This window comes from Acomys minous, assembly GCF_964271855.1.
Source record: "Acomys minous genome assembly, chromosome: 8".
Lineage (NCBI taxonomy): Eukaryota > Metazoa > Chordata > Mammalia > Rodentia > Muridae > Acomys > Acomys minous.
Window position 1 is genome coordinate 64,328,455 of NC_140489.1, and position 22,202 is coordinate 64,350,656.

The following is a 22,202-nucleotide window of genomic DNA, read 5'->3' on the forward strand; positions in this document are numbered from 1 at the left end:
ACAAAGAATCACTGGAAGTTTTTTTTTTTTTTCACTAAAGCTCTTAACATCGGGTGGGCCTTTTGCACTGCTGTTGGAATCTTTCATTCTGTCCAGTACACACTATCCGTTGTTGGCATTCAGAAGTCAATGAAGCTGTCTGAAGTATGAAAGCACTACAGTATGATAGAGTGGCGGTTCCCTTCAGAGGCAGACAAAGAGAATGATGCACACCTGTTTTCATTTCCAAGACACACATCCACATACCTAATTATTATTGTGAGTAATCTTAGAGCATCTACTAGGACTTGATAGCTCTCAGATGCTCGATGTCTGTCAAGACATAATGTAGATGTGTTTTTACACCACAATTGTGAGGCTCTCATTAATTATTAGCACCTGTAATTGCTTGATGTAACATTTATTTTAAATCTTAAAAACTACATAAAACAAAACAATGATTTTTAAACTACCTCTAGTCTGTGTATCTCTAGAATTACTGCATTGGGATTAATAATTCTTTTAGTTGGTTTCTTATTGTTTTTGTAATTTTTTTAGTAAGTTACATTATTAATATTAAAATAGAATAAAAATTTAAGCTCCCAATTAAGCATCCCAGTGAGTCACATCTACCATCTGCTGCGATTAGATAGGGATGTAGTTTATTAGACTCCCATAACAGTGTTTGACACAAGTATCAATATTTATGTATGCTTAAGGAAGAATTTAGAGTTGCTTCATTCTTGAAAAAATTAACTAAGCTGAGCATTTTGTACGTCTGTAACTATAACTGATTTAGAATCCGATAGCCAGCTTGTCATTTTAATTCTAATAGAAACTTTAATTTCTAGTGATTTAGCTGGCTTGTCTTTCTTGGAAGATATTTTTTCTCTTTTAGTTATCCTTTTATTTCTCTGTCTATGTGCTTATTACTATAATACACATTTAATGTAAAGAGCCAAAGTAACCCAGTGCCTCCCCTGATTACCAGATCAATGGTACCATTTTCTGGGCTGCCACCAGCTATACAGGAGCTCTGCACTTTCTCTTCCCTCCCCCTTAAGCTACAGTAACCCTCTCTTTAAAACTAAAAAAAAAAATCCAAATTAAAAAATATTAATTAAAACAATTCTTTTAAAATTGATATTTGAAATAAATCTTGACAAGAAGTGAGGCCACGGATCATATTCTAGGTCCAACAGCAGGAAAGCAAGTGTGGGATAAATTAAAACCTTGTTTTTACTGGAAAGGAAGTTTCTGTTTAATTTTTACCAAACAGTGAAGAGGGGACTAGCTCAAGTGAGCTTTGCTTCTAAATTTGAGCCTTGAAGATTGCTAGAGTTGATAGACACCTGGTGTTAGCCACCCCTGAACAAAGGCGTCATTGGCCTTGCAGAGTGCAGGTGCTGGTGTGAGAGAAGAAATTGCAGAGGGAAGGCCAGCGTATGATGCTTTGCCAGCATTCTCTACATATTGGAAGCCTGTGAAGTAGCCTAGAAAAAGAGCAAAGTGAATTGCTTAGTGCATTGGGTGCTGCAAGTCTTTGTGGCTCTGTAGCTAACATAGCTGAGGTTTGTCAGGTCATGGTAAATGCATAACAAATCTTCCTCTTGGGTATGGGTGCATGTGTATGTACAAGTGTACATACACATGCATACAGCCTTGTGTCATCAGATGCAGTCTGCTTTGTTTTTAAGATCATTTCTTACTGAGCCCTGAGCTTATGCATAAGGCACAATGGCTGGCCTTCTATATTTCTGTCCCTACCTCGAACTCACTGTTGGGCTTACAATGCACCACTATTTCCAACATTTTGTTTAGGTTCTGGGAATCCCAGCTCAGATCCTCACATTTGTGTGATAAGAAGTGACTGAGCTATCTTCCCAGCTCTGGTTATGTCAACCACTATGTATGCCATTTATCTGACATTTTCAAAAGTGTTTAAAACTATTTTATGCAAACAGTTATTGTATGCATCATCCTAAGTCTGTATTTCAGAGACATGAGTGATTCTACCAAGAATGTCTGTTTGAGTCTGTCGCAAGGTGAAGCTAGAGGCATTCTCTTAAAGGTGGATTCAGCTTGGGAGAGGGATCAGGGAATGAGGGCGGGGCACCAAGGGGGAGGAAGGTAGGACACAGGGTAGAGGGAGTAAGGAGAAATGTTTTGAATTTTCTGTGGTCATTTGGACACTGGTCACACAGCTGGGTGGTCACAGTGTGTGATCACGTCCACGTGATTCCTTTTAAGGACACAAATCACGTAAGAGCAGCATAGTTGGCTCTGTTTTAAAAAAGAAACTAGTTGTTGTTTCTCCATTAGTATACCAGAACGATGAGTGGCTGCTTTGGTTTTCTCAGTTGGTCTAGGTGACCTGAGGACCAGCTGCTTCATAGCATCTCCATTCCCTCTGGAACTATCTGGTATAACTCTTACCAGAAAAATTGAGGGGCCTTAGACACTCTTTCTTAAGCAGTTAGTCATTGGGCTTTTGAGTCTTTCTGTGGCTGGAAAATCATGGCCAGTATTCTGTCCAAGGTATTAAGCCCCTTTTAAAGCTGTGATAATTAAGAAAGACCAGTCATACCCCGAGACGGTGAGCAGGAAGTAATGCAAACTTGTGGTTCCCCCAGAACGCTGCGGGATTCGACTGATATCACCATTGCTGAGCACAATATTTGACCTCCAGGACTTTATCAAATCCCCACCTTCTATTAAAGCTAAACTGGCAAGGCATTTTCATTTCCTAATTGAACCCATACCCGTACCTCCTCTCTCACTCCACTGAGTTGGTGAATGAATGTATGTCTAGGACTGCTTGTTTCCCGCCTCTCTGATTGGCCTCCTCTGTTAAAAAAAAAAAAAAACAAAAACAACCCAAAAGCACCATTGTTCCCCGGATTTCCCTCTGGCCAGGTCACATTTCAGCAACTCATTAAAACACATATTTATCCTCCTCTGGAACACATTGTCTGGCCAGCCATGAATTTATAGCGAAATGTAACAGTAAATTGTGCTCTGTGGTCACCCATGCCAAATGACACACACAGTAATGGAGGGGTTTCCAGCACAGGACAGGATTAAAAGAGCTTAAGACCAGTGCTGGGGTTGTTGGTCATATTTTCTCAGTGGCTACTTTTCTCAGAGGCAAACTTGGAAAAAAAGCTGGGAGTCACTTGTCTCCCAATGTCTGTGCTCACAACGACGGAGCCTGGAGAAACACTGAGCTGATCGTGTCATAAGCTCCAGTGGAGTCTACAAGCCTCCGAGCCTTTTGAAAGCCTGTTTAGTTTAATGAGGGTTTTCAGATTTCAAAGCTCACACACCTTCGCATAAAAACAGATGATTATGACCAAATTAGGGAATGTCGTTCCCGGAGTGTTTTCCCCCAATATGTTCTCCTCAAGTTGTCAGCGTTGTTATGCCATTCCTTACCTCCCAGACATCGTTTTAAAATATGCTTTTGAAAGTCTTATTGTATATAGACTCTATTCAAGCAGAACATAATGTCACATAAAAGAAAAGCCTTTTATAGTTAAAAAAGGATTATGCATATATTTTCCTCTTCGTAAAGAAAGGAAAATACATTTTAAAAAACAAGAAAGAACCTTCAGATTTGTCAACTGTCTTGAAAGGCTAGACCTCCATGTCCAGTGTGGTTCTCCTCTGAGCTCTATAACCTGTTCTAGTGGGCCAGAAGAGAGAACGTGCTGTGTTGCACTAAACATGCTGGGGGGAAGTCACCCTACAGGCCGTCACATACTGGACACATTACTTTTAGTAAAAACATGAACATTTTTACACTTTTCATCTTAAGCCTTGAGTCTTTTAACAATACCTTTCATATTTGTGACACATTATTACTAGTATTCTATCTTCTAAAAATTCATTAAGTCACCTTAAGACAATAGTTAGACTGTGAATCATTTGAGCTCTGTGAACCGATTACTTTCGACATCGTGTCCACAATTCGACAAAGAGGCACTTCATGAAATTAGAATGTGGCATTAAAATGCCAGCAATGTGCCAGAATAAGGCGGAACATACACCTGATTTGAAGAAGGTCTAACACATGTGGTCCAGGGTGTGCTGTGCAGAAAGGGTGATTTGCCTGTCTTTGTCAGCTCTTTCAACTGACTCTTCCACCAACAGTCTCACTGGCAGAGCATCAGTCTTGCCTTTGTCCAAAGTTTGTTTCCATTGCTGTGATAAAATACCCCCAACAAAATCAACTTTAAGGAATAAAGGAGGTTTTTTTTTCAACTTGTACTTCCTAGTCATAGTACATCACTGGGGGGACATCAGGGCTGGAACTTGAAGCAGCTTGTCAACATCCACAGTGAAGAGAAGAGAGAGAAACAAATGCAGGCATGGTTAATGCTCAGCCAATTTTACTTTTTTTTTTCTAATATTACACAATTGAGGACCAAAAGCCAGAATGGTGCTGCCAACCACAGGCAAGTCTTACTATCTCACAACAATCAAGGCAGTCCCTGACAGACATGCCCATGGCCAACCACTTCTAGAAAATCACTCGCTGGTACCCTCTTCCCAGGTGATTCTAGGTTATGTCAAATTGACAATTCAAACTGACCTTTAGAGCATTGTACAATTTAATTCATTCAATTTGCTATTTTACAACCTTTCATCTTTGTAGCATTTTCTTATCATAGCCCAAGTGCTGACTGCTTTGAGGTTTTTTTCCCTCTACTTTCATGAGTAAGGATCAGTCACGTATATTTGGAAACCACAAAGCAACGGGATACGTACAATTAGTTATGGCCTGTATTTTCTTAAGATTTTAATGTAAAAATTTGCTTGTGGTGTATGTCTGAGGACAAGGGAGGGAAAGAGAAAGAATACAGAAAGAATAGGTGTCTGCTGCAGGGAGGGAACAGAGAGGAGATGGTGGTAAGCCTATGCAAACAAAGAGCTCCAAAACTCTACTAAAGAGCAAGCTGACTAGTAGGTCAAATGCCAGTCTGGATAGTCATTTGTTGGGAATTGAAGCCAGAAATGACTTTCTTAACCATTAAAAAGTAGCACAAGTTAAATTAAACACTAAAATGTGACGCCCAAATCTATAAAACTACAGAAAGAAAGTGAGGAAACATTTCAGGACACTGGAATAGGCAAAGCCATTCTGGGTAAGACTCCAAAGCACAGGAAGGAAAAGGGAGAACTATGAACAGATTGTATTATCTCAAATCAAAAGGAGCTGTGGAGAAAGTGAAATAATCAACAAAGTAAAATGACATTATACAAATTGGGAGAGATCTGCTAACTATACCACTGACAAAATTAGTATCCAAATATATGTAACAAACTCAAGTAACTCAAAAGCAAAAGAAAAAAACTTTATAAAAATGAGCAGTAGACATAATTTTTTAAAAAGGCATTCACATTATCAACAGGAATAAAAAAAAAACCCCACACAGCATCTCTAGTATTCAGAGCAATGAAAATCAGAACTACAGTGAATACTTCATAGTAGCCAGGAAATGGAAACAATGTACATCCCCGTAAACCAATCAGTGAATAGAAACAAGGTGGGTGTTTCCAAAGTAAGTGAGTAGATAGCCATAAAGGGGCCAAATCTTGCCATTTGCAACAATGTAAATAGAACTGGAGATCACTGTGTAAGGTGAAATAGACATGGAAAGACTTTACTATAAGAGCTCATTTGTATATTCCATCAGAAAACACAGAAGTTGAGAGATTGATACTTGTTGCAAGTCTGGGGAAAGGCAAGGGAGACAAAAATGACCAAGCATTATTCAGTCAGTGCCAAGTGATAGTTAGATAAGAGAAAGCCCACATAAATGAACCATGCATACTGCATTGTGCATTTCAAAAAGAAAGGATACGTGCTTGAGGAAGCATGCTTACTATAATCTGAATCTCCCATAATGTATATGTGGTGGACGTTTGAATGAAGTGTCTCTCATTTCCTTGGATAGTTACTTATTTCCCGGCTGGTATGCCATTAGGTCAGTTTAGAAGGTGTGGCTTTCTTGGAAGAATTTTGTCCTGGGGTTGGGCTGTGAGCTTTCAGAAGCCACAAGCCATTGTCAGGCCATGCTCCTTGCTTTTTCTTTGAAGTTGGAGATAAGATGGAGCTCTTGCCATGTCTCCCTGCTGCTGTGTTTCTCTACTGTGATAGCAGTGGACTCTTACTCCTCTAGAACTGTAAGCCGAAATAAACTCCTCCTTCTGTAAGTTGCCTTGGTCATGGTGGGTTATTACAGCAATAAAAGAGTGACAAATGCAGTGTACACGGGTAGAAGTCTTATATGGTAGCAACAAATGTACTAACATTTATGCGTTACTTGAAAAATCATGAGACATTAGAACATATTAAGGTGATAAAATTAGCAATATGTAGCACTACAACTAATGTATCTTTCTAAAGTTCATCAAGGTTTTAAGAAATGAAATCATGTGAAAATTTCAGTCTTCATAATGACATAAGGGTTAATAAACAGTAAAATAATAACCAACCATAAAGTCATCTTTTATTTTAAAGGCAAATATTTTAAACAAAATGGTTAAAATTTTACTTTGGTATTGCTAGTATATTTAGATATTTTGAGATGGCAAAATAACATGAGGCAAGAGTGGACACCAAACCTACAGTGTGTGATCCTCGGGTTGGATGTTAAGTGTGCTCCTATAACTGTACATGACAGTGTAGCTGCTAGGAATATCAGGAAAGTAAATATTGGAAGACTCTTACAGAATGCAAAAAAATTAACAGGAGGAAAAAAACAAGAAAAAAGAACAAAGAGAACATAGGGGGAGCAGGAGAAAAGTAGTCACCTTAATTATGAATACATTAGTTTTAAATGATAACAACCCAATTAAATTGGATTTTTTCCCAACAAGTAACACTTGCATTATGTCATATAAAGAAATCAAAATATAAAGAATGAGAGATTTAAAAGATGAGAGAAGGAAGGAAAGCACACATTAATTATATGAAATATAAAATGATCACTCAAACAGGAGACACTATGAGACACAAAGATAGGTATTTAGAGATATTTAAGGTAAAATTATTCTGAAACACCATACAGGCTTCCATGTATCTGTACTTCACAACAGTGCTTCAAAATGTTTTAATAAAAAACTATAATATTTAAAAGGAATTTAGAAGATAAATTTCAAGTATATAAAATTTCATTCTTCTTTCTCATTAATTTATAGAAGCAATAGAAAAATCATGAACTGCATGGTCAATGTAGGAAAAAAAAAACCTAATCCACTTGATATATGTTGAATTTGCCACTCAACAAAAAAGAATGCCTATGTGGGTTTTCTCTTCGTTTTTCAGCAAGTACTTCTTTAAAGGATTAGTTATATTCTGGGCTTTAAAACACTTTAGAAAATCTCAAAACTTACCCATCATAGGATTGGACCTTAAGAGAACTAGGAATAAAGAACACGAAGACAGGAATTTCTGAGTATTTAGAAATTGTACGAGTCTCCTGTGAAAAACTATTTAATTTTTGAGCAATTAAAATGTATATTAAATACGAAGTACATTTTAACATTTAAATTGACAAAATTTATATTTTTTACTATGTGTTACATGATTATTTTTAATTATTTACAAGTGTATGTCTTCATTTTCTATCTGTCCTCTTTGTCTAGAACTGTGGGTCAACTTGCTGTTAAATCTCCCTAGCCAGTCACTTAAGAAACACTTCTAAAGTTGAACTCCTCCCATCTCAGTGTGGACACTCCAAGATATGAGTAACTAATACTCATTTCCAACTGGTTGCCCACTTCCAGCCTCAACAGGGTTCTGTTTTAGACTCTGGGTAGGGTACCAAGTGGTCGTCATGGATTACTAAACATATTTGAGGAACAGTGGAGCCTGGTCAACAGATGGCCCTATGTTGAGACTGCCTCAAAGATTGTGATTTCTAGATATTGAACTCTGGACTTTTTACACTACTGGAAATTTGCCTTTACTTTGATATAATTGTAGCTGTGTCCTGGTTCTTGTTTTTATAATAGAAAGTATGTGACTTACTTTGATTTTTACAAGATTCTACAATTAAGAGATATTTTAAGTACACTGAATCTTAAAGTGTTTGAAGTTTGAAAGAGTGTGTGACTTTTGAAGTTATATTTTATACTGTGATCTTTATATTAACATGAACTCTTTGGGACAAATAAGAAAAGAATGGTTATAATTGAATAATGATGTGTTTGTGTGTCAGTTTAGCAAGGGGTCAATTGTACTGGCTAATTTTTTTTTGTCAACTTGGAAAGATCTGAAGTTATCTGGGAAGAGGAACCTCAGTGAGAAAAGGTCTCTATCAGATTTCTAGATGTGCGCAAATCCATAGGGCATTTTCTTAATGAATGACTGGTGTGGAAGTGTCCAGTTCACCGGGGTGGTACCACCTCTGGGCTGACGATCCTGGGTAAATCAGATAAGCAAGTAGCAAGCAAGTGTCAGTAAGCCACATTCCTCTGGGAGTTTTCTTCCTGCCCTGAGCTTCCTGATGATGGAATGTAACCAATAAGCAAAACCCAAACAGACACTCTTTGCTTCACAAGTTCCTTTTAGTCAAAATATTTAGCACAGCAATAGAAACCTTACTAGAACATTTGTCTTATTTTTAGTGTTTAATTTTATGTGATTGCCTTTTGGCTTTCATTTAAAAATTTTTTTCTTTAAAAGTATAATAATTTTATATATGTCTATAATGTATTCCTCCCCCCCCCCATCAATCACTATTAGCCCTCTTTTCCCATTCAGCCCTTGTCCCAGATTCATAACTTTTGTGTCTTTTTTGTGACCCTTTTATTTTAATTGAAAATTTGTGTATCATGGCCCCAGTTAAAGTTACTTCCTTGAAAAGGCCAAATTACAGAGATAAAAGGCAGTTTCTAAGGGCTTGGAGAATAGATTGTCAATGTAATGGTTGACCTCTTTCCCTACGCATAGGGAGATTTTAAAGTGGTGGAACTGTTTTAGGTTGTGGCTGTGATTTGAGCAGTAGCTGACTTTCTTCTCTTTTTTGACCATCTGTATTCATTTATCTGTCTATCAGTGTGTGTATGTATGTATGTATGTATGTATGTATGTATGTATGTATCATCCATTTATGTATCTATTGTCTATCTATCTATCATCATCTATTATTAAGTATCTATCAATTTATCATCAGTAAATCTGTAGATACACATAGCATGTGCTAAGCTTTGGCTCAAGATATATATATATATATATATATATGAGCAATTATGCTACATTCATTTACATATACAGTTACATGTATATGCATAGATATGTATGTTTATTTATCCTATTTTGTTTATGTTATACATTTTATTATGTTTGTCATACTGTTAATATTTATGGTATTATAAAATATTTAATATTTAGAGATAAACTTAACTAAATTTATGTAAGAAAAATGTGTATATAACTGCAAAATATTATTCAAAAATTAAAATGGACCTATTGTATAGAGCCATATTTGGCTCCTAATAGTAAGTCCCTGTATGGGAACTGTAATTCTCCACAAATAAGTCTATGTAGAATCACTGAAAAATCATAAAACAATATTTATATGTGTTCAGAAATTGAGATGAGTCTTAAAAACACATGGGCTATGAGCAACATAATTTCATACAATATATAATTTCCAAAATTAACTTGCAATGGAAGTACCTTGAAAGAAGAGTTATTGTTTAGCAAAGAGCTATCTATGATAGTTATAAATCCAGTGTGACACTGATGTGAAGATGGACACCTACACCCCCACACACTCATCCTGAGAACCAGCAGTAGTACTCCTAGGTTTTTACCCACATGAGATGAGAGCATATGCCCACTAAAAGACTTGTCCATAAATGTTTGTAAACTTTTTATTTGTAACAGCCACAAATTAGGGGAAAAACAGATGTGCCTTTGTGGGTGAATGGACAATTATGCTAGATCCATTTAGTGAAATACAAATAAATAATATCCATGCAGTGTGTATGAATGAGTCCCAGTAACATGACTAGCAAAGGAAGCAACAAGGTAAAAACATCCCTAGAGCATCCTGTGTAGTCTCCTGTAAGTGGTACTGGACGACATGAGCTTGTCTGTAGGGACAGAAGAGGGCTCTGTGCCCATGATTACATTGTGTGGACAGGGGCTGGAGAGAACGACAGAGAAAAGAGCAGGCTTCTGGGGCGGGTGACCATTCTGCACTGCTTGATTATGGTTCTGTTTACATGGGTACTGGTGTTCATTAAAACAGATCTATGTGCTTGTATACACTTTATATAGTGGGCACTATTCTTCAAGGAAGTAGATTCTTTAGAATAATCGTTGTCCATTGCTTTTAATGCTGAGGAAAGTGGCATTTCCGTTTTCTCTTTGTTCTCTACGGCTATGGTGCTATTATTGAAGATGTTTTTAAAAAGTGAAGTACTTTTTCCTTCTTAATTAGCACAGTGGAAGTAGTGACATCATTTCAGCTGCTGTGTTTATTTTAGGAAAGTCTAAGAGACATGCAGAAGTAGTTTTAAGCCTTGTCATCAACATAGACTTCTAAAAGCCCAGAATGCTCTGAATATATTTATTTTTAATTTATACAAAATAGCTCACATGAATGAAGGCCTTAATTTTATGAATAAGAAAAAGAGGGATTCATAATACGCTACATTTTTCCTCAGAATATATTAGATTCTGGACATTTATTGCAGTAGAATGCCTGGGCTGGCCTGGAACTCAGTGTGTAATAGAGGCTTGCCTGGAACCCCTAATTCTCCACTTTTCCTTCCTTTGGTTCCAAAGTGATGGGACTCACTCCAGGCATGGGCCTCTGCTCTTCTGTTACATATACTGACATGGATGTGAGATCCAATACCAATTCCAGTATCAAAAAGAGAACCTTCTCCTTCCCTGCCTTGTGACTGTCCCCACCAGGTGACCAAGCTTGACACTGGCAAGATAGCAGCAATCAGTAAACCCCTGAGCAAGCCGTGTGCCTGTAGAACTCTCTAGAACCCAGAGCGTCAGTCATATCAGTAGCTCATTGGTTTATCAGAAATCCTTCCTGCTGGGTCAGGCAGCCCTTTCTGGTTATACTCATGTAGCCTGGGTCCCACAGCCTCCCGCAAAGCAAGGAACATAGGGAGGAGAGCAAAGGAGAGGTGATTTGTCATGGTTTTTTAGCCTGCTTCTGTCTTGAGTCAGAGGATATACATCCCACTTCTGTGCCCACAGTGTGTTTAGCTTCCTTGAGTCATATCTTTTCTTGAGTATGTCAAAGCAGAATGACTTTGTGGGTTTTTGTTTTGTTTTGTTTTTTGTTTTTTTGCCAAAATGTCAACTTATATGTAACAGAATTTTAATAAGCTGAGAAAATGCATTCTTATCCCCATACCACCTAGTATGCCTAGTGTGGTCCTTAGTCATGTTACTATAGAAACTTCTTTGAATTATATTTCTGTTTCTTTGACTGTTAATTAGAAAACTACTTGGTCATTTATTATTGGCCTGATGAGACACTGCTTATCTCCTACTAAAGGAATCTTTGAGTATTGAGTCTGACATTCATTTATATTAAATTGAATGTTATGAATATGTGTGCTTTTTCTAATTAGCTTACATTTGTGCCCTGACATTTATTTTATTTTTCTTTTAAGACAAAATATTTAAGAAGATTTTGACATCTGAACTATTGTATTGCATTTTCAGTTCCCCGAATGTGGTTTCTATGGATTATATGATAAGATCCTCCTTTTCCGTCATGATCCTACCTCGGAAAACATCCTTCAGCTGGTGAAAACAGCAAGTGATATCCAGGAGGGTGACCTCATTGAAGTGGTCCTGTCAGGTAAGATCTTGATTGATGTCTCTAGATGAATTATTTGTGTTGGAAGAATCTTTGGGCATAGGTTATTAAGTACAGTAAAGCATATATGAAATACTGCTAATCTGGAGGCATACATCTGTAATCTCAGCACTGTCAGGCTGAGACATGAGTTCAAGACCAACATGAGTTCCCTATCAGATTTGCCTACATAAAAGAGATTATTAAAAAGAAAAAAAAGAATGAAAATTGGGAGAGATTTTGACCTTTTTCATACCTAGTAAGGACTCTTATATATTCCTACTGTGTGCCTTATCCCAGCATCTAAGACACTATACTCATCCCATACTCACACCCACATTGACACATTCATTATATTTAGTGATTTGAATGACTTGGACATCAGCACAGACTTTTATCTCAGTAATGATGTTGAGGTGCCCATCAGGTCCCGAAACATCTAGTAACCGATAAAACTAGTTGAAAGAGCCTTTGATTTGGTATGTAATGCCAAGACCAAACGCAGTGGAGATAGATTAGGTCCCACCGTACCCATGATCCTGGTTCACTCATTCACTGAGGAGTGCTGTGTTTCTCTCTGCCCAGATTTGTACTTGTGCCTTAAAGCGTGAAGGTATTACTGTTAGTACTGTGCTGATCAATAAAGAAAAAGAAGTGTGTGAATTTAACACTAAAATGTAGCATGCATAAACAGCTGCCACACAGGTCCTCGCAATGATGGGAAACTGAGGCAGAGATCATATCTATGTCCAGGTTTTTATTGTTTATTTTTAAAAATGGAGTCCCCCTTGAGAAGCTGGGAGTACATGGCTCCTCCTCTGCGCTCTGACTTTTGTTGCCTGCCGTCTCTTTGACTACAGGAGATCCACTAGCTTCAGATTTTCTAGACTTCTTTTCTTGGAGTTCTTTGCCCGATCTGCGTTTGTCCATGGGTGCCCTGTCTTCATTCCCCGGATCTGTTTCTTTAGCTTGTTTTGCCTCACTTCCACTCACCTTTTGTCTCGGCTAATCCTTGTTTGCCTCACTGGCATTGGACAAAATAAGGTTTTTACTTAACAAAAGAAATCATTTTCTCCTCTTTATGAAAAGAACCATTGCTAGATGAAAGTAGTAAGCAAAAGCTTTGATGATGTTTTTAATTAAATTTACACCAGTCATGTGTTTCCTCCCCATGTCTCCCGTCTCTGTGGTTTTCTGGCATTTGCTTCCTGTACCTTACCATCTAGAAGTAATTTTCCAAGTGTTCTTATTCTGGAGGCAGGAGGCTAGCTAAGACAAATTATTCAGAGAAATTGTTTGCTGCATGTGTTCTTGACAAAATCCATGTTAAACCTGTAGCCAGACTGCTCTACAAATAAAGCATTCTGTTTTCTGAGTGTATTTTTTGGATAGTAACAGCCAGGCATACATCAGGACATAACTCCCCCCCTCCAAGTTTTAATTTTTCCTATTCTTTTAGCAATAAAACATAACGAAATAAAATATAAGACAACACAAAAGCCATCACATCAAATTTGGACAAGGCAAACCAACAGAAGAGAGTCCCAAGAGCAGACACAAGAATCAGAGACTCACTCATTCACACATATAGGAGTCCTTTGAAAATACTAAACTGGAAGCTATAATATGTAGCCCATCATTGCTACTGTGTAGATTCTTTTTTCCCCAACCTTTATCCCTCTGGTTTCACCTCCTATCACTAAATAGGAGAGAAAGAAAGGAGAGGGAGGGAGAGTGGGAGAGAAAGAGAGAGAGAGAGAAAGAGGGGGGGAGGGAGAGAGGGAGGGAGGGAGAGAGGGAGGGGGGAGATCCTTTAACCTATTTTTTTCTTCTTTGCTATTTTGTTGGTTGATCTCTTTTCCACCCGTTATCTCCTAGGTTTCATCCCCTATCCTTAGATAGAAGAGAAAGAAGGGGGGGGGGAATGAGATAGGGCTCCTGAATCTAATTTCTTTCTTCTTAGTTTTTCTTTGCATGTAGCTGGTCTTTACTACGTTGTGTCTCTCTTTTCTACCCTTTATTCCCTCTTCTAACTTCACCCCCTTTCACTAGATAGAAGATAAATAAGCATAGAGGGAAGGAGGGAGGGAGGGAGGGAGGGGAGAGAGAGAGAGATTTCTGAATCAAATTTCTTTATTCTCATTTCTTCTTTAAGCACAACTGCTAACGAAACGTAACTACCACTGCCACTACCACGCCCGCCCCTGCCCCGAATGACCACCAACCACCAACCTCAACTCTCTGGGCCCTAGAGTTTATATACGCTGTGAAAAGTTCCGAGAATTCCAAATGTCACACAGTTGCAGAAACTAATGGCAGCTGTCAAAAACCATGCCTCTGCTAGAGCATGAGGCAAATCATAGTCAGCTGCTGTGGAAAGTCCAAAAAAGCTCCATATCCCCACACTTGGGATTAAAATGAAAACAAATTCTTGTAATATTTATCTGTGTTTTTTTTTTAAAGAAACAAAAATTCCAGAATCTCATTACAGAGGAACTGGTGTATACCCATAAAGGCCTTATGCTTGCTGCTTCAATCTCTGAGTTCATATGAGCTTTGGTCAGTTGATTTAGAGCATCTTGCTCTCCTGGTGTCCTTTATTGCCTCTGGTTTCCATACTCCTTCAGCCTCCTCTTTCACGGGGCTTCCAAGAGATCTTGGGGAGGGATTTGATGGAGATTTTAGAGCTTTGTGTTCTGTCTGTGGGTCTCTGTATTTTTCCTTAAACCTTTACCCCTATGTTCCAGCGTCTTTCGTAAAGAGAGGAACTCTGCAGGCTACCAAAAGAGAAACATAAACAAAAACCTATGATCTATGATATTGTTCAACTTGAAAAATATTGTAGGGCAACGGTGGCACAAAGCTAGTGGGGGTAATTAACCAATGTCTTATTTTACTTAAGATCTACTACACAAGATGGAACCCATATCTGGAACTTCTTGGGTGGCCAAGAACCAGAGACTAGATAGCCCAGAGACCTAGGGTAAAATAAAATACTGCTGAGTTAAAAAAAAGTAACACTAACAATAAAATAACCCCTAATGATATTCGGCTAGACTTATAGATTTAGCTATAATCAGAGAGGCTTCCTCCTGCAGCAGTACATGAGGACTTTTAAAAGTTTGATTTCTAAATTTGATTTCTTTTCTCTCCATTTTACTTTTGTATCTATGTGTTATATTCATACAGGTATGTATATATGTATTGTATTCATATTTACATATACATACATGCATAGATATATAAAAACAGACAGACAGGCAGACAAGCAGACAGACAGACAGACAGATAGACAGACAGATAGATGTAGTAGATATGTAGATGTTTTCCACTCACCTGTGACCTTCAGATGCAGCACTAACTTGTTGTCCTTCAGTTCTGCTCTCTGGGCAGGATTACCCAGGATTACATGGAGGTACAATTTAAGGAAGAAAAATGAGACTTTCTAGGACACTGCAGGCCATTGGTACAAAGGTATTTGGCTCATATGTCCCTTGCTTGATCCAAGGTGGATATGAATGCTGTGCTATGCTTCACTTACCATGTTATGAAAATAGTCCTAAGGTTCAGCTTCACCAGCATTGCAGCTGCCTTCTGAGTATTAGTTGCATAGCATAGACAAACTGTGGGGATTTTCCTCTTGAAGACTATAGCTTTACTGTTAGATTTTGTTTACCTAAATGGCCTGTTTCCTTTTTCTTCCCACAATTAAATTTAATCTGTTCCTTTGGCATACATATAATGTTATCTTTTTATACTGAATGTTTCACTATCAGAATTATTTTCTAGCATAAAAATCTCAGTAAAAATGTGAGAAAATCTGGAGAAAATGTAATTTTGAGGAAGACTATTTTTGTTCCTTCTTACATCAGTGAGTTCTGAGGGCTTTTATCGTCCCCTAACTTCTTAAAGTGTCCATAGCGACCAGGCTGTTGCTGGATCCTGCATTTGGCTTCTTCTTCCTATCTGTTTGAAACTCATGACTTCTATGACTAGTACACTTTGACACAGTGGCCAGGAAAACATTGCTCATAAGTGGATAGATTAGGTTAGGAAGAAGAAAAAAAAATGAGTAGCTGCACCACGGAGCTCTAGGACACATTCCTGACTCTGGCAATTGTTCTATCTTAAGAAATGGATTAACTTTATATACCATGTTTTGAAGCAGAAAACATTGCACATGGATGTTTCTTTTAGCAAAGTCAAAGGTCATGTCCAGGTTCATGTGTTTGGTACATAACTATGAGGTAATGGTCATGGGATTCATCTACGGTGTTCTTCATGGTAGATTGTTATAGAAGTCTGATTATTGAGCCATAGCAAAGCATATTATTATAAGACTTTATTTATATAACTCTTTGTATATTTATTTTAGTCTTCACCGCTCGTAATTTGCTTGCTTGTGTGTGTGTGTGTGTGTGTGTGTGTGTGTGTGTGTGTGTGTGTGGCATGCTCCTGTGTGTGTGCATGTACATGTTCTGTAAATGCATTGTATAGATACTTACATCAGGATCAGTCAAGAAGTATAACACTTCCATATATGCAATCAGCTTGAAATCAGTTCCTTTGAACCTTTTTTCCTTTTTATATCTTCATAATAGCTTTTGTTTTATTTTCACTCTTATGGGAAGCTGCTTTTTTTCCCATATGTATTTATTTGCTCCTCATCTTCAAAAGCTTCATTATAAATCAGTGCCCATCCTGTGAGAAGGTGCTTTGGGCTTAGTCTTACTCAGTGACGCAGGAGCTGAAATGGAGGTGGAGAGGACCATGTGTAATACATAAAATTAAAGGGTTGTAAAAATAATTTGGAAGTTGTTGATGCAAGAGAAAGAAAAGCTGAGAGGACTCTGAGGAGAGCTGCAGCCACCTGAGAGTGCCAGCATTCCCTTTCACATCCCTTGTAATGTCCTTGCACATTAATCAATATAGTGGCCAAAGATTCAGGTCCTGCTTGAGTGAGAAAGAACCAATTTCATGGAAATAGAGTACCAGTGGTTTCCTTTATGATTGGTACAGTTTTTAAAGCCTCTGAGGTTTGGGTATTTCAAGTTAACTATGTAGCTAAAATATCACACACACTAATATGAATTGGAGTCTAGGATTTTTTTCCTTGCTTGTAGATAAAGTGCAATGCACAACTATTGAATAGTTTTCAGAGTCAGACCATCTGGACTCATGCCTTTGTCTGTTCTTTGGTACCTCATCAAGTCATTTAATGACTCATGATTTCCTCGTCTGTGAAATGGCAGCAGCCTACACTGTAGGTTGTTATAAAAATAAAACCAACTTGTAAATATGTGAAGCACTCAAGAATATCCTTACCTTAAAGGCTGAAATAAATGCTGGCTGTAATATTCTTTTCTCTTTGCAACCTCCAAGTAGACGTTCCTAAGAAGCCATCTCTGATACCTCTGAGGAATGATAGCTTAAGCAAGGTTTTTTTTTTTTTTAATTCTTATAAGATTCATCAAAACTTTGGTACAACTGTGAAGCCATACTTTCCAAATTTTTAAGCCAAGTTCACTCTATTACTGGATGGTTTTATTCTCCCTGGAGCACCTACCAGGCCTTGTGTCTGCTGTCCTGTACTCCTCTGGGATATATCCATGGAATGATCAGAAAATACGCCTCTAGTCTTTATGCTAAAGGTGTGTCTTTCTCTTTGCACATAGTACATGAATCCTAACATTTAAAAAAATGGAGAGTGAAGTGTCTGAGGAGATGGCTCATTTAGTAAAATGCTTATCATGTAAGCATGAAACCTGAGATCAGATCCCTCAGTCCACATGGAAAAATCTGTTCGTGGCATGATGCATCTATGAAGCCAGATCTGGGCAGGCAGGTGCTTGTTGTTAGGTGAGAAACTACATCTCAGGAAATTAGAAGTGATTGAGGAGGACACCTAACATTGACCTCTGGCCACTATATGCTTGCACAAACGTACATACATACCACATACTCCCAGAGACCAGAACAGCAACTACAATAACATTAAAATCAACAAAACGACACCTCCCTATACACAAAGGAAAGTTACGGGAAAGAAAATCCTTGCTATTAGACCGCATGCCCTTGAAACATTACATTATCTAAAGTGCATTGCTGGGTTCCTGATGACTCAGGGCAGCAGAGCCATTGGAAACATTCTAACTGCCCACACAGTGCCGAACATAGAACTGTGCTGGAGTCTGACCCTCAGTGCTCTACACTGAGCACACTAGTTACCTATAGTGAGTCTTTCAATTTGGAACCAATGAGCTGAAATCCTGGAGGACTTGTGTGAATTTTTTCCTCTCCAGTTAGATAAGTTTATATTTCTAGGAAGCACTGAAATGAGCCCAGAAATGAGATTTCAGGATACATTCCCATTATGTCCTTATCACTCACAAGGGAAAAATTTAACCTTTAATACAGCTACTCAGACTACAGTCCGCTTAGTGCAATGCTGAAGGCTCTTGCCTATACAGGGATGTTGCTGAATACAGGTGGCTGAGGCAGGAGGATTGCCACAAGTTTGAGGCAGCTTGAGTTACATAGTGAGTCAAAAAATACTTATAATATTAAATAAGATAATGTTGCAACTGCTTAGCCAGAGTCCTCTACAACTTCACACCCCTGACCAAAACTAAAAACATGACGTAGTGACTCTCTTTCTATCCTAATGGTGACTAAAACATACTCCCAAGAAACTTACATGGTAACATTGTTGAAATCTATTTCTTTTTAGAGAATATAAATGATTGGTTTCCATGGCATCATGTCATATACATGTCATAGATATAGTCTGTTGCTTGGCTTCATCACTCTCTAAAATACCCATGACATGAAACAGCTCTTGGGAGCAGCATGCCAGCTCACTACTTAGGCTACACTATGCAGAGGAAGTTGTATTTACTTTTCAGAAATCAAAATTAAACAAGGGTAGCACTTTCCAAGTTGTAACACTGAGAAGGTAGGGTTGTAAAAGATCTGGGCTTAGTACTCAGTGTATATTTATTTGTGACTAAATTGGACAGAAGTACCCTAAATTAAAAGAGTTGGGATTTTTTTTGGTCCATTTTCAGTTACAATAACGTGCAAGTATCTGCAAGTGTGGGATTACATGTTATATGAGTTTGGGAATAAATTATCATGCACCCACCCAGGTGGATTCTTAAAACCATAGGAAGTATCAACTCCTGTCTGTAACCAATGTTCTTTTCTAATTAGTCACTTTACGAAATTATCAATGATAACTAATGAGAACAATTATTATAATATCCTTCAATAAAATTTATTTGAATATAGTTTATATCATAGTGTATTCATCCTCACTAAGTTGTACAAAGATGGCACAGGAGCCATTAGGCTCCTAGGTGCGTGACAGGAACAGATAAGCCTTGAAGCAGCGTAGCGATGGATCTTAAACTCAGGACACAGAAGGGCAGTGTGTGATTTTTATCACACTAATCAGAACATGATGGACTTTTATACTTATCAATGGTTTCTCCAAAATATATTTCCAGAGCTTGGTTACATACTGGCAATAGAAACCAGAGAAAACAAAACTGCAGACCGCAGCGGCTTTTAGCGACAGTTCTCATGAGTACAGCTTATGCAGCTATATTGCCTCTTCTGTCTTCTTTATATCAATATTGTTTTACTTTTCGTTCCACCTCCCAGCAAACTTATGTGGCTTCCTCAGCTTATTAACCCACAGGCTCCTGTGTCCATGGTGGTGCTATTCTTGGTGGCCCTGGGGCTGGCTTTAGACTTAGATTTTGAGTCCTGTAAGAATGGGGGGTCTGATGCCTCAAGGTTCTGGCTCTCCTTTCACATTGCTCTCACTATCCTCCTGATCCCCAGACCAGATCTCTGTGCCTTCATCCTTATAGCAGCACAGTTCTCTGCTTCAGGGTCAGCTGGCAAGGCCGACAGGAAAAGTTGAGTCATGTGCACTAGAGTCCAGATCTCCATAGATCTCGGTCAGTGTACATGCCGTGGTTTTAGGAGAACATGGCAAGCTCGTCTGTTCACACAGAACTAGCCTCAGGCTTATTTCTTCACCGTCTGACAAGAGATACGAGCCAAGAATTAGAGTGTCGGCTTCTCTTCCCTTTCATCCGTTTTTGCACTAAATGAGGACAGTATTTCATTTGCCAGATCCATGAGAACTACACACGATCAGCTTGCTCTTGTATTCTTTGGTCACCCTGTAGCCAGAAGTTCTTAACGTTTTCTTCTCAGACTTACAGTTCATAGTCTGGTGTATTTAAAGCTTACCATGTTAGAATGCTTGGTGATACAACAGTGTTGCAGAGGACTTTGCACACTTAAAATTTTTCTAGAAGCTATAATGGCTTTTCTTTTTGTGTTTTCAAAAATTATGCTTTATAAGCCACAGGCAAAAAGCCTTCTCTATGTGAAGCATGCTATCTCAATGAGCTATGTCCTTTTACCCTGAGTCTTATTAACTTATCTTATTTAGCACTTTCAAGTGATTTAGAGGGAGTTGCTGTTTTAAAAAATCCACATTCCATGTTAAAAATGAAATCTTTTCATGTCAGAAGCACAGAAATAGGTGAATTGCACAGTTTACCTATGGTATTAAAACTGTTTTTGACAACAATGTTCCATAAATAGAGATTCCCTGGATTCCTTCTATAACAAGATAATAAGGGTCTTTTCTAATTTCAAGTTAAAGCATAGTAAGGAAAAATTACTTTTCCACTGTGTTGGGCAGAAACGGTTCTTGTGATCCCAGTTTAAACTAGAGAATGACAGTACTTGGATTGTTATTTCATCCGTCTTTCAGGAAAGGTGAAGTTCTGATGTGACAGTTGACTGAGTAGACGTGCAGTCCAACCATTGCTCTCATAGACAGTTTATTGTGGGACCCACTAACTGTACCTAGCTATGTATATTGCATGGAAATTAAGTAAAATAGAAATTAAGTTTCTAAGTCATACTAGGTACCCTTTAAGGTTTCAGCACACGCATAGATAACAGTTGCCGTTTTCACCAAAAGAAATCAGTTCCATTAGGAACACAAGATATCCCCAAAGATCACAGCCTAACCATGCCTCCACCCATACACACACCATGCAGATACGCTTTGCCTGCAATGTCTTCGATATGGCACATTGAGGAATGTGACAGGTGAAAGCACAAAAATGCATAGTTATTTATGAAGTCTCCCGAAGGAATTCTCCTGCTACATTAGACTCTAATTTCCTTTTATTAGGACATTTACAGGCCCAATGGCCCATAGGACTCTTTTCAAAGCAGATGAGAAATGCTATCTTAACACTTCTCAAATTCTGAGCCTATGGAACACGTTTGTATCTACAAGTCAATGTAGTAGACCAATTCTATATATCTGACATTATGCTTAATTTCTCCAGCTTTCTTTAGTTTTTTTCTTAGTTTATTATGTTTCACAGAGAATATACCATATTAACAGCAAAGCCTTGTACTCTAAGTGCCTGATTTTAACTCTGTGACGCCTCTATTTTCTTTCTGTGTAGCACTGGGGAAATTCTTTAGTATTTTAATGACAGAGTTTCCTTGCCTTAGTTGAAGATTTTCTATGGTGACAGTATAGCAACCTAACACACAGCAGCGTGCTTTGATGTGATGAATACTTACATGGTTTTTGAATGGCTTTGTATCATGATATCTCAAAAATTTCCTGAATATATATTGTAATGTATGATGGTTTAAAAGTCAGTGGTACAGTCAATAGATATTATCAGTTAGAAAATACAAATTTTAATTAAATTTCCAAATCCTAGCACTTTCATTAGAATACATGAAGAGATATAGTTTTGAAGAGAAATTGTTTTTAATCACTGATTTTTTTCAGGAAGATAAATCTGAGTTTAGGGAAATTTATATATTATAATTCTAAATACAATTTTAGAAAAGGATCGTCTTTGTTTTCATAGCTTAGTATTAATCAGTGTAATTGCATGGTGTTATGTGTATAGATTGTTTTTTAAACTATAACGACATATTAGAACATTTATTGAATTCTTTCAGTGCAGTGGTAATTCCTATATGCTAGGAAAAATTATAGAATATGATTTCTCTATTTGTCTGTCCCTCTCTTTCTATGCCCGATAAGTAGACAGACAAGAGTATGACAGACAGAGAGATAGAAACACAAATGCGTCCTTGCACCGCTCTGCCCCCACACTTGACAGGAGAATTTAGAGGAGGAAAGGAAAAATTGTACACACTATTAAATGGAGTCACTGCAGCTGCCCATGTCAGCAGAGGCGCATTGTAGGACTCTCTGAAGGCTGCATAGGAGTGAATTATTTTTGCTTGAGCTAAAAGATGGTTCATCACTTGAAAAGCTGCCAAATACCCTGTTTTTGATGTTCCATG

At 37.9% G+C, this 22,202-nt stretch overlaps 1 protein-coding gene across 3 annotated transcripts in view; it reads left to right on the forward strand.

Moving 5' to 3' along the window:
• Positions 1-22,202, forward strand: part of PRKD1 (protein kinase D1) — a 300,126-nt gene that overhangs the window by 143,728 nt on the left and 134,196 nt on the right. For all 3 annotated transcript variants that reach the window (XM_084793725.1, XM_084793726.1, XM_084793727.1), the window contains exon 2: positions 11,693-11,831. In XM_084793725.1, the coding sequence (XP_084649851.1) occupies positions 11,693-11,831 (139 nt within the window). The remainder of the gene's footprint in view (positions 1-11,692; positions 11,832-22,202) is intronic.